We start from the raw sequence: 12,810 nt of genomic DNA on the forward strand, positions 1-12,810 counted from the left end.
CAACCACTGCAGCATGGCCACAGCTTCAGAGTCCGGCTTCTTTACTTTAAAATCGGATTTCAGAGCGCCTTAAGCTCCAGGCCAAACCTCAGTGGGCAGGGGGTGCCCCCCTTCCTTGTTCGCTCCTGGGCTCCCTACCTCCCCACCTCCCACGATCTCTCGGTTACAGAGAAGAACCGGTGGTTTAAGTTTTCAGAAAGAACTCCCACCCACCTCCAGGCCTCCCCTTTCAGCAGCGCGCTGCCCGCCACCAGGGCGCAGAGGGCGTGCTGCCTCTGCGGCGTTCCCTGGGCGGGGCGACCTGGAGAAAGATCTAGCAAAAACAAGATTCCGGTAGCCTCTCCCATTCCTGTCTCTGCTCCATCCCCAAATGACTTCCTGATGAAAAAAAAAAAAATAGTCACCCTGTCTGCTCTAAAATATTTTAAATCTCCGAGCAGTACTATTTACGCGGGTGGCGTGGAGGTGAGGGTCTTCAAAGGGTAAGATTTAGCAGCCGCGGCTTTTTGCACTATTTTGCAGAGATCGCACTCAGCAGGGAGAGGCGGGCTGTAAGCAACGCAAAGTTTCGGGCAGAAAGCATCCTTGGGCTCCGTCTAGGTACCAGGCGGTGGAAGCCGCCCTGTAGCCCTTTCTTCCCCCCATGCCCCATGAAGAAGAAACAGTGACCTGGGGCTACTGGAGGCTGCGGTGGCTCCGTTCTCAGTCATTTAGTTGTGTCCCACGTTTTGCGACCCATAGACTGTAGCCCCCCCAGGCTCCTCTGTCCATGGGATTTCCCAGGCAAGAATACTGGAGTGGGTTGCCCTTTCCTCCTCCAGGGGAATCTTCCTGAACCAGGGATCCAATCCATCTCCCCTGCATTGGCAGGCGGATTCTTTACCACTGAGCCACCAGGGAAGCGGTGACTCTGAGGCAGAATTTAATGTGCAGAAACCAGAGGGGAATGTCTGCTCTTAAAGGGGAGGGGGGGAAAAGCAAAGAAAAAAGTGATAACAGAAAGTTTTGATTTTTCAAAGCCTTTCAATTCAGTTCATTAAATTCTCACAGGCTAGGGAGGTTTGTGTCAAACTACAGAAAGATGATTAAATGTTACATATTTCCAGTGAAATCCTAAAACACCATCAAATGCTCTTGGTCCTGTCAGGAAGCACGCCCAGCTCTTCACAGAGGAGGCCGCACCAAGGGCTGACAGGAGTCCAGGAAGGAAGCAGTGGGCGGGGAGTAGAGGGGGGCGATCCTGGAGCCCTTTCTTCTTTCCCCCCACACCGCAGCAGGGGGTGGAGGTGTCAGAGCATCTTGCTGCCACGAGGTCCAACCTGAGAAATGAGAAAGATATCTTCGTCAAGAAGCAGACCTCCGTCTCCTCGAAAAACAGCCAGTGGGTTAAAGGAAGCAAGTTTCTTCTCGTTTTGTTTAAATTATCCCTGAGCTTGAGCAGTGTTGTTTTACAGGTGGGCAGGGGAGGGGGCGGGGCTTTAAGGCTTCTAACTGGAAAAGCAAGAAGCCTGTCTTGCCTCTCTGAGAACAATAAGCTGAAGATGTTGATCAGTTGCTCAGCCGTGTCTGACTCTTTGCGACACTATGGACTGCAGCACGCCAGACTTCCCTGTTCTTAACAGTTTGCTCAAACTCATGTCCATTGAATCCATTCATGTCCACTGAGCTAAGGATATGGGGTCTAAATAACATCCCTCCCACTCCCCCTCTCTCCAAAAACACGACCTAGTGATTGCTTGCTTTGCCTGAGAAGGGGCCATTTGTTTAAGGGTTGTGACCCCATCCACACCCCCCCACACACCCAGAAGTGCCCCCATGGATGCTGTAAAAGCTGAAATCAGCTCCCTCTCTATCGTCTGGAGAATTCGGAGGTTCTCAGTGGTTAAAACACTTTAAGAGGTCACACTTCCCAGTGTCTGTTATTTGGAAGAACTTGGGAGGAATTAAGGGCAGGACAGAGGGGAAACGGATCAGGCTCCGTCTCTTGTTCCTTTATTCTTCCATCCCAGGTGCTGTAAGTCACTGAGGTAGCCCAAGTTCACTATCCATCCCCGTCCCCCTCCTCCCGTGGACACAGGACACGAAGTGCCATGTTTCCACCGCTCTTAGTCTTCGGAACCCAGCCAGCCCTGGAGGCCTGCCGACTAACACCCTGAGTCCGTGTCCGGAGAAGGTGGTGCGTTTTACTCTCACTTCAATATCGCCCTCCGATTTCACACTTCTGACACCAGTTTTTCTGTCTAAAAGTGAGAATGATTTGTGACTTACAGTTGAGATGCTCTCGTCCACATATTCTCCTGTGTGGTTGTCTACCTGGGAAGAGGAAAAACAAGAAGGGGGCGGGGACACCTCTCTCCTCTGAAGTAAAAAGGTGAGATTCTCCAGTAAATAAATGACTCCAAACAAACTAACAAGTCAGAATGAGCAGATTATTCCTTCCTCTTCAGCCATGCAGGTAAGTTGCAAGTAAAATGCAGATAGAGATTTTAATGTAGGGTTTCTGTCTTTCCTAGTGGGCTGGTTATAGAATAAAAAGGGAGTATTTGTTTTGCTGCATCAAAGCATCCTTCCTGCTAGTTGTTTTCTTTTAAATGGGCATATCAGGAAATGGTCTGTTCTCCACATGAAATTAATAAGGATGTGGGGCAGTTATAGACTGAAAGAATGGCATTAAGCTAAAAGCAAAGGAATTAATGGTCATCAGTACACAAGCAAAAATGTCTTTAATAGCTCCAGAAACCTGAGCCTGTCAAAGTGAGAAACATACAGCATTTCAGTTTTTTTACAAAGCCATTTCATATTTGATTATTTGTAATCCATTTGATTATTTGTTTATTAGATATATCCAATTTAAAGTCATGCGTGTACTATATCAGAACTGAAGGTATTAAAAAAATCAAAGGTGTCAACTCAGATGGGTCTGACCATCTAACAAAACAATAAGCACTAATTTTTCTTAACACCTTAAGTTCTATATTAGCTGCCACTGTATTTATCTCAGTTAACTAGACTAATACTGCATTTCAAATGAATTAATGCAAGGAAGTTAAGGCCTTGAGGTATATGGCCATAGCTATGATGCTTTATAGGAAAAAAAAAAAATGTGGAGACTTCCTTGGTGGTCCAGTGGTTAAGAATCTGCCTTCCAATGCAGGAGATGAGGTTTGATCTCTGGTGGAGAAACTAAGATTCCGCATGTTGTAGGCCCTTGCACTGCAGCTAAGGAAGCCTGTGTGCTGCACTAAGGACCAATGGAGCCAAGTAAATATTTAAATATTGTTTTACAAAAAGATAAAAAATGTGGGGATACATATGAGGGACTAGTAAAATGTACCTAGGACCCTTTGAACAGATATCCCACTAAGGGTATTAATAAAGAAATCCTTCATTAGAAGAACAAACTGAAGATAACCATTAATATATTCATTACCAGGCTGTCCATAGTTTTCACAAACATATTTTTAAACTTAAATTAGGACACATGATCAGGTAAGAATGAGAACGATAGAGCACGATATTTGAAGCTGAAATGGTTTCAGAATTTCCTGAGTCGATGATTGCTATTCATAAAAGAATTAATGCCCACAACTTTATGGAAGCCCCTGGTGACCTTCATACTCAATGCTCATGTCCTTGTGTAGTTCCTTCCCACAATGAATCAGACAGACTGGTCTCTGCAACCAATAGAACAATGGTAGTGATGATGTATGTCTTTCTAAACCAGGTCATAAGAGGCATAGCTTTGACTTCTTGAATGTCTTGCTCCAGGGGCAGTCAGCTGCTATGTCGCAAAAATCTGCAAGCAGCTGCCCAGAAGAGCCCACACGGACAAGAAGTTACCATCCTAGTGAGTGAGCCACCTTAAAGTAGATTCTGGAGGCCTAATCAAGCCTGCAGTAACCTCATACAACATCTGATTACAACACCACTAGAGACCCAGAGCCAGAACATCCCAACAAGGCCATCCCTAAATTCCTGATTTGTGGAAATTAAGAAATAAATTATTGGGATTGATCCTAAACGTTTGTGATCTTTGAAAATAAACTTCAAATTCATCTCTATTTATAAAACCTGGTTCTTGTCTTCCTACAGCTTAAAATTTGTCAGAGGAACTTATATGGACATAAATAATCAAAGGATTGGAAGAAGAACTGAAGCATTCTCAGTAACTGCAGTGGAACACTGTGCATGCAGATGTGCCCTTGAACTGTACAAAGACTGTAAGAATGCCGGTAATTGCATGAAAGTTTCCAAGGTACTGTCACAACACATGCCCGTGAAAATATGCTTCGATTCCACAAGGAATCAGGTGCCTCCCAAGCTGGACTACAAAGGATAGTCAGTGCAATAGTTGGTTAAGAGCATGGAGTTTAGAGCCAGCATGGGATATTTGAGGGGCTCTTCCCCAGGTGGTGCTAGTGGTAAAGAACCTGCCTGACATTGCAGAAGACATAATAGATGCAGGTCAGATCCCTGGGTCGGGAAGATTCCCTGCAGGAGGACATGGCAACCCACTCCAGTATTCTTGCCTGAGAATCCCATGGACAGAGGAGCCCCAAGGGCTATAGTCAATGGGGTCACAAAGAGTTGGACACGACAGAACAAATTAGGAGGCATGCATGCATGGGAGATTTGGATCTCAGCCTGCCACAAACTAGCTTGTGACCTTGGTCAAGTCACTTAACAACTCATCTGTAAAATGGGGATGATAATCATACTGGACTGATAACATTGCCATAAGAAAGAAATTGATGAGATGACACATATTAATAACGCATTTAGATCAAGGCCTGGGACACAGCACATATTCTGATAGCACTACAGTCTCCATGGAGGGAAAAAAGCAACCCAATTGCTAACCAACTTAATGCTAGGGAAGAAAGTTTACGTGAAGTTAAGCAATTCCCTTTAAGTGATGGCCTTTAGTGTGAACATAATAGTGATATGTACATTTCCCGTTCAGCCATTTATCTTGAACTTTAAAAGCTTTTCAGGAAAGTTTGACTCATTAATCTAGAGTGGATCTGAGAAATCAAGCGCTGAAGTCTTTTGAAGCTAAGAAGACTGAGGCCAAAGTGGGGCTGGGGCTGGGGATGGGGATGGCCAGCCTTCCATAACAAACAACACCAAAACCAAGAATAGACAGTTGATTTTTGGTTCTCTGCTCTTGCCACGAGTGTTCACTGGACTGGGACTGATTATTGAATACTTTTGACTTTCTAGTCACCCCAAAGGCATTTTAGCCTACCAAGAAGTTATTAATTCAATCAACATTTACTGTGATGGCTCAGCAGGTGAAGAATCCACTTGCAGAGCAGGAGACACTAGAGACACGGGTTCAATCCTTGGGTCAGGAAGATCCCCTGGAGAAGGAAATGGCAACCCACTCCAGTATTCTTTCCTGGTAAATCCCATGGACAAGGAGTGTGCTGGGCTATAGTCAAAAGGGTCACAAAGAGTAGGATCCCACTGAGTGACTAAATACACAAGTGCTAGGATATGATAGGTGATAGGAATGATGCTAGATGCTGAAGTGCAGAAGGTCTGATTGCCACGTTTCTGAGGACCACTCTACAGTAGAGGTTGCAGACATTTACTAAATGATTGTGAAAATAGATGCCACCTCCGACCGTGTAAACATCTTGTTGCTGTTGTTCAGTCACTAAGTCATGTTTGACTCTTTGCAACCCCGTGGACTGCAGCACACTAGGCTTCCCTGTCCTCCACTAGCTCCCAGACTTTGCTCAAGTTCATGTCAATCAAGTTATGTCAACTGAGTCAGTGATGCTTATAAATACACTTAATAGAGGAATTTGGCTCCGTCAGGAAAGACTTCCCCAAGGGAATGACAACTGAGCCTAAATCTAGGCAAGGCTGAGGACAGGATAGAAAAGATGAGTGCTCCAGACAGAGAAAGCACCCAAAACCTTGTGGCAGATGGGAGAACAGAGGGCTGGGGTGGTTAAAACACCAAAGTGAGGGAGGAGAAAGGGGATACACAGAGGGTGAGCTTGAGAAGTAGTTTCAAGTCAGCTCTAGACAGACCTTGAAGATCATCTTAAAGATTTGGGGTTTTATATTAAAAGAAATGGATTACTACTGGAGAGTTTTAATCAGAGACAGTGTGATCAAAATTCCCTTTTCTAAAGATTACCTTCCTCTAGAACAGGAGTCCCCAGACTCGGATCTAATGCCTGATGATCTGAAGTGGCTGCTGCTGCTAAGTCACTTCAGTCGTGTCCGACTCTGCGCGACCCCGTAGACGGCAGCCCACCAGGCTCCCCCATCCCTGGGATTCTCCAGGCAAGAACACTGGAGTGGGTTGCCATTTCCTTCTCCAATGCATGAAAGTGAAAAGTGAAAGAGAAGTAGCTTAGTCGTGTCCGACTCTTTGCGAGCCCATGGACTGCAGCCCACCAGGCTCCTCCGTCCATGGGATTCTCCAGACAAGAGCACTGATCTGAAGTGGAGCTGATGTAATAATAATAAAAACAAAGTGCACAATAAATGTAATGCTCTTGAATCATCCTGAAACCATCCCTCCTCCGTTGGTCCATGGAAAAATTGTCTTCCACGAAGAGTCCCTGGAGCCAGGACACAGAGTTTCCTTAGGGTAGTGGCAGTGTAAATAGGGAAATGTGGATGGATTCAAGATACCTAGGTAGTAAAATCAATAGGCTTTGGTGATAGATTAGAACAGAAAGATTGGAGAAAGGAATTGGGAGGATGATGTCATGCCCAGTCTCTGGTCTGTAGAATTGGATGGCTAGAAAGTGACGCCATTAACTAGGGGAGGGAATACAGAACAAGAGTTTGAGAGGAGCAGAAGGGAGAGGGAGATTGGCGAAGGTATCACATTTGAGGAATATTTTTTTTAAAGACTCCAAATCCATTCAGTTTAGATTTTTCAGTATTTTATTATGGCACACAGGATAGAGTATGGTACAGTGTTCTTACTTCAAGAAATTCTCAAACCAACCATTTCCATTTGGCTAAGGTTACTTTTTCACATATAATTTGCTTCTGTCTGAAATTGACCATGTGCAGCATCCCATGTGTAATGAACATAAATGTGAAAAGCTTGATTTCTGAGGCAACTCCTAGTCTTTACAGAAGCCAATGTATGGAGATTCCTCACGATTCAAATCCATAGCATCAGAGCAGATAAAGAAATATTTTACCTATTTGCTTTGGTGAGAAATATCTAACTCAAAATATGTGGTGTGATGGGATCTGTAAACTTTAAATGGAGACCACTTTGCTTCCAGATTAAATTCATGACCTTTAAGAGGTGTCTAAACAACAAATATTGAACAAACTTAGCTGACAAAGCAATTGTCTAAGAACAAAAGCAGAACAAAGGATAATCAGCGATTTCATTGACATTCCACATTAAATGCAAGTGCAAGAGCTTTCATAACTTTATAGTGAACAGGATGGATGGGTGGGGGTGTGTATATGATGCAATGTCCAACCAGTTGGAGCTATCACTGAAATCCAAATAGTTCTCAGTAAAGACATGCAGACTTATGGCAATGTAACACACAAGTATAGAATCCTTTCTTTAATGACTGATCACAATTTCATTATCTATATCTGTAGTTCTTAAAAAGTTTGAAATAGGTGGTATTGAAGGCTACTTGAGGCAACAGAATTAAGCTAACTACACACTCAATCATGAGCTCAGGATTGCAGGCAACATGTTTGCAATGGCAAATAAGCTTCAATATTCTTAACTCCCTTAAAATTAAAAGCATTGAGAAAATTTTATTCTTTCTGATTACATCATTTGCTTGGGCTTCAACTTCTGCTCATGATAGTTAGGCTATACTTTTTAAATGTGGCTACAGTGATGGATGAGTGGGATTCACATTCTACCCATATGCTTTTACTATTATATATTAGTGTTCAAGTTACCTGTTTACCATAAAGGTAAACATGATTTCAGACTGCCTCCAAGAAAGCCATTCCCAACATTATACAGTACACTTATGGGGCAAAATATATTGCTATTTACCAAAGAAAAAGAACCCCAGGGATTCTCATTTATTCAAGTTTATTATCAGTAAAATTTTCGAGGGGAGAGATTTCATGAATGGTCATGACCTAATTATATCCTCAGAATTACCAATTAAGGGGGGGAAACACATTGTAATTGTTAAAATTTCGACTTGAAAAGATTTGGAAGTCAATAGTCTACATCTAAGTGTCTGCTATTGGTGCCCTCTTTAAGATATCTGAATTAAGTCAACAAGCACAGCAAGGAACTTCATTCAGTGTAACTTTATTTACTATTTATTGCACATAGTTTGAGGTCTTTAATTTCTAACCACCAAAGAGTCAAAGGACTATTTTTTCCCATGAAGTTTAACATTAACATTAGTGAATTCATTTATTCATGGTGTGGTTTTTTTATTGTAAACATCTGAATTATTCACATTGCCATAGATCCTGAACTCATAAGCGTGGACCATGCACAGGCTGGCAGCAAGCCAGGAAGCCACTCTGCAAGCAAACAGATACTCTGCGGAAGGAGAAAAGTCATAGCACAACATTTAATGTCCAACCTAAGTCATCTCAGAATTATACATATATTGACTTCTTAATTCATATAGTATCTGCAACTCAACTGGTTGGTTGGTGATAGGATTGACCTGATTTCGGGAGAATTATTCCTGGAAAAATTAAGGGAAGGGAAGGGTTCAATCTTTCTTCTTAGAGGCTTGCTCCTCCCCAGCACCTTCATCTTTTTTCTCTTCCTCCTCTGCTTCTTTGGTTTCTTCTGCTTCTTCGCCTTCACCTCCTTCTTCTTCCTCCTTTGCTTCCTCAGCATCTTCCTTGGCAGCTTTAACATGAAAAGCAAATGTACAAACTCCAAATGCAGGGTGAGTCCAATTAAAACATTTCTGCTTTAATTTTGTGGGGAAACACAAGTGTCAGAATACTTCCCCCAAACCTCTTTCTCCATGCAACCAACTAACACCTGCTGGGCACAATCCTCCACTGAACAGATATTTAAATAGAATGAGATTAGGTTCTAGGCACTGGATGCTCTGTTCTTTCCAGGACCTCGGGGTTTTCTTTTATTATGTGTTCAGAATTCATTTTTGTTTTTTAGGACACCAAATGGCTGAGTTAAATGAATAGATTTGAAAATGTTTCATTAGGAATAAAAAGCAGCAGGAGGATTTTTTTTTCTTTTTATATGTTACTTTCAAAAAAGAACCATGCTAATCAGAGATTGTATATCTCTGTGAGAACAGCCAATTTGAGAAATGAGGTGCTTACTAAAGATCTGCTGAGGAAATAGAAAGATGCATTTTCTTTTTAAGATTATCAACTCTTATCTGAATAACATTTCCTGGGCATAAGTGAGGTTTCATGTATTTTACCCAACTCCTAACCATAATCCATGCCCACGCTGCCCCTGGAGTCGCAGGGTGGTTTTGCTTTTTATTTGGTTTTGTGTTTTGTTTTAATCCTACCTTCTTCCTCTTGGGCTCCCTCCTCTTCCTCAGCCTCAGCCTCAGCCTCAGCCTCAGCCTCTTCCTTCTCCTTCTCCTCTTCTTCTGCTTCTCCTTCAGAGGGGGGCTCGTCCTTGGCTTCCTCAGCTTTAGCAGCCTCGATGGTCTCCTCCACCTCTATCTGCTCCTCTTGGACGTGGCTGGTGTAGTAGGACGGGAAGGAGCGGGCAGACATCAAATAGGAGCTGGTCTGCAAACCTCCATAGGCAGATCGGCCGAAGACCTGGGAGCTCTGGGTGTAGCCGGTGGTTAGGCTGCCCACACTGGTGAAACTGAGCCGGGTCTCCTCACCTTCCAAGAGTTTCCTGGGGAGGCAGGGGTTAACAAACATGAACACCGGAAGTGTACTCAGCCCACCAGTCATCACCTTCCCCAATGCCAGGCTGAAAGGCAAAGGCAGGGTTGGGAATTATCATAACCTAATGCCTGGGGCTGCTGTGACTGAGTCCAGGAGAAATACGCAAAACGACAACAAAAAAAGCACCTTAAAATATAGTCCTGTTCCTTACACTTGAAATATAACGGGAAGCTAAGAACAGGCCTCATTATTACAGGATTAAATTCTTGGAAAAGGCCAAAAAGTAACACAATTACTCCGAAGGACTATTTTTGAAGGTTTCTGATTCAACAGAAAGGAAGTCTGATTTTCTTCCTAAGGTTGACCAGCTGCTACCTTGGCACTTCCATTTTTACCTGTAAGCTGCAATCTCAATGTCCAAAGCCATCTTGACATTAAGGAGGTCTTGGTATTCCTTGAGGTATCTTGCCATTTCACTCTTTGTGGTTCTCAATTCATTTTCCAATTTGTTGATTGTGTCCTGTTGGAAGACAACCGAACAAAAAAATCTAAGTGTAAATCTCCACTGCTATCATTTTACTACAGCATAGTTGCAAAGGCCTAGGTTTAATTAAAATCAAAGTGCACATCCTAGATAAAATCTCCCCTAAAATAACTGTCTTTTTTCTTTTTAAACCTTTCTTTGCTTGCCTTAAAAAAAAAAAAAAATCCAGCTTCGCAAAGCGAGAGATAAAAAACAAAAAAAGATAGAAAAAAAAACTGATAGAAGAAACATTTTGTTTTCATTAATTAATACACCTAATGATCATCATAAAATGCCCGAAAAGAACTAAATGGATTTTTTAAAAATTGTCTCTCACTCACTAGTTAGCCTTATCAACTTTATCCAGATTGTATACAGGAAATCCACTTATTTACAGGAGAATGAAGTAGATAAATTTATTTTCTCTAAAATATTTTCTATGTATCTATCTTATTTTTTCTTCTCTCCAGAAAAAATGGAGATCCTTAAAAGAAAAAGAAATGTTTTACTATGACCATCATCACCCACTGCAATTTTGACTGTATTCCTGGCTCACTGCTAAGGGAAGAGAGTAGTTGGTAAAACTAGTCAGAAAGGATAACTGGTCACAGTTATCCTTCAGAACTAATGAGAGCTCGTCGCTATATTTATTAATCAGATGATCCGATCTCTGCTGCAAAGCAACTTGCGCTGAATGCAGGACAGCTGAGAGGCAGATCAGAGGCAAAGTCCAGGCTCAGTCCCTCCTCCCACCCGGACTCAATATCCTGCAGGGCTGGGCAGCTTTAATGAGGAACGGAGATTCAACTGCACACAGCATCTCTTAGCACACCGCAGTCGCGGCCCCGCCCCGCCTTCCAGGTGCCCCAGCCCCTCCCACGCTGCCTCCAAGAAGTCAAGTTCCACCCCCTTAATATCTGCTTGCTAATGCCTTATGTCTGATCTCCTCTTTCTAGGCGCGCCCTCATCTCTCCGCCACCACCCCCACTCCCACCCGTCCTAACTCGATTCTGCAGCACCTTCCCCGCCCCCTCTGCGTTTCGCCTGGCGCCTTACCTGCATAGCGCTAATGTCGGCGTTCTGTTTGTCCTCTAGCTCCTGCAATTGCTTCTCCAGCGCTTCGTTCATGCCCCGGCATGCTTCGATCTCCAGGGTCTTGGCCTTAAGCAGGCGGCGGCTCTCGGACACCTCGTCCTTGGCGGCGCGCACAGCATCGGTGTTCTTGGCGGCGCTCTCGGTCAGCACGGTGAAGCGGCTCTTGAACCATTCTTCTGCATTCTGCATGTTCTTGGCTGCCAGCTTCTCATACTGGGCGCGGATGTCCTTGAGCGCGGCGGAGAGGTCGGGCTTGGAGGACACGTCCATCTCCACGGAGATCTGTGCATACTGGATCTGTGCCTGCAGCTCGGCGATCTCCTCTTCGTGCACTTTCTTCAGAAAGGCGATTTCGTCCATCAGGCTGTCTATGCGCTTTTCGAGCTCGGCGCGGGCGAGAGCCGCCTCGTCGGCCCCTTTGCGCGCTTCCATCAGCCGGCCCTCGGCGTCCTCACGGCTCAGCACCTCCTCTTCGTAGCGCGCCTGCAGGCTGCGCAGAGTCTCCTCCAGCCCCTCGCGCTCACCCTGGAGTGCCTGCTTCTCGTTGGTGGCGTCTTCCGCTGCCAGGCGGAGATCGCGGATCTCCTGCTCGTAGAGCGCCCGGAAGCGGGAGGGCTCGGAGTGCTTCTGGCGCAGCACCAGCAGCTCGGCTTCCAGGACCTTGTTCTGCTGCTCCAGCTCGTGCACGCGCTCGATGAAGCTGGCGAAACGGTCGTTGAGGTCCTGCAGCTGCGCCTTCTCCTGGGTGCGGATCGACTTGAGGTCGTTGCTGATGGCGGCGACCTGGCTCAGGTCGAGGCTCTCGAGGCTGGGCATCAAGGAACCGGAGCTGGAGGAGTAGCTGCGCCGCACGGATAGCGAGGAGGAGACGGGCGCGGAGTAGCTGGAGTAAGCGGAGCGCGCGGTGCTGTAGCCGCTGCGGACGCTGGAGATGTGCACCCGGGGCGTCTCCACATAGCGCCGTTTGTAGGAAGTCGAGTAGTACGGCTCGTAGCTGAAGGAACTCATGGTGCCGGTCGGTGCCCCCCTGGCCGGCGGCGGAGATGGGGGCCTAGAGAGAAGAACGGGGAAGAGAGGGAGAAGGGAGGATGGATGGCTGTGTGCGGCGCAGCTCGGTCCTGCCACCCCTATTTATACTCAGAGAGGACTCTGACGCAGCTGCGATCGATCACGGCGTGCCTGGCCAGTGGGGGCAGCGCGCTGCTGCAGCCAAGGCAAGGATTCTGCGCAAAAGGAAGGTGGGGGTGAGCCACGGCCCGCGGGGATGCTGCGGCTGTAGTCCTTTGCACTTTTCTCTGAGACCCTCTGTTTTCTCTCCGACCCCGAACCCCCTCACTCATTTCCTTTCCCTACCCCCAACCCATCCTACT

General features: G+C 45.4%; 1 protein-coding gene across 1 annotated transcript; it reads right to left on the reverse strand.

Moving 5' to 3' along the window:
- Positions 1–8,702: 8,702 nt before the first annotated feature.
- Positions 8,703–12,448, reverse strand: NEFL (neurofilament light chain). The gene is made up of 4 exons (XM_052645290.1): positions 11,402–12,448; positions 10,218–10,342; positions 9,486–9,829; positions 8,703–8,845 (listed from the first exon to the last, which is right to left on the reverse strand). The coding sequence occupies exons 1-4, from the start codon at positions 12,446–12,448 to the stop codon at positions 8,703–8,705; spliced, it is 1,659 nt and encodes a 552-aa protein (XP_052501250.1).
- Between the last annotated feature and the right edge of the window lie 362 nt (positions 12,449–12,810).

The sequence above is a fragment of the Budorcas taxicolor genome, chromosome 8 (genome assembly GCF_023091745.1).
Source record: "Budorcas taxicolor isolate Tak-1 chromosome 8, Takin1.1, whole genome shotgun sequence".
Lineage (NCBI taxonomy): Eukaryota > Metazoa > Chordata > Mammalia > Artiodactyla > Bovidae > Budorcas > Budorcas taxicolor.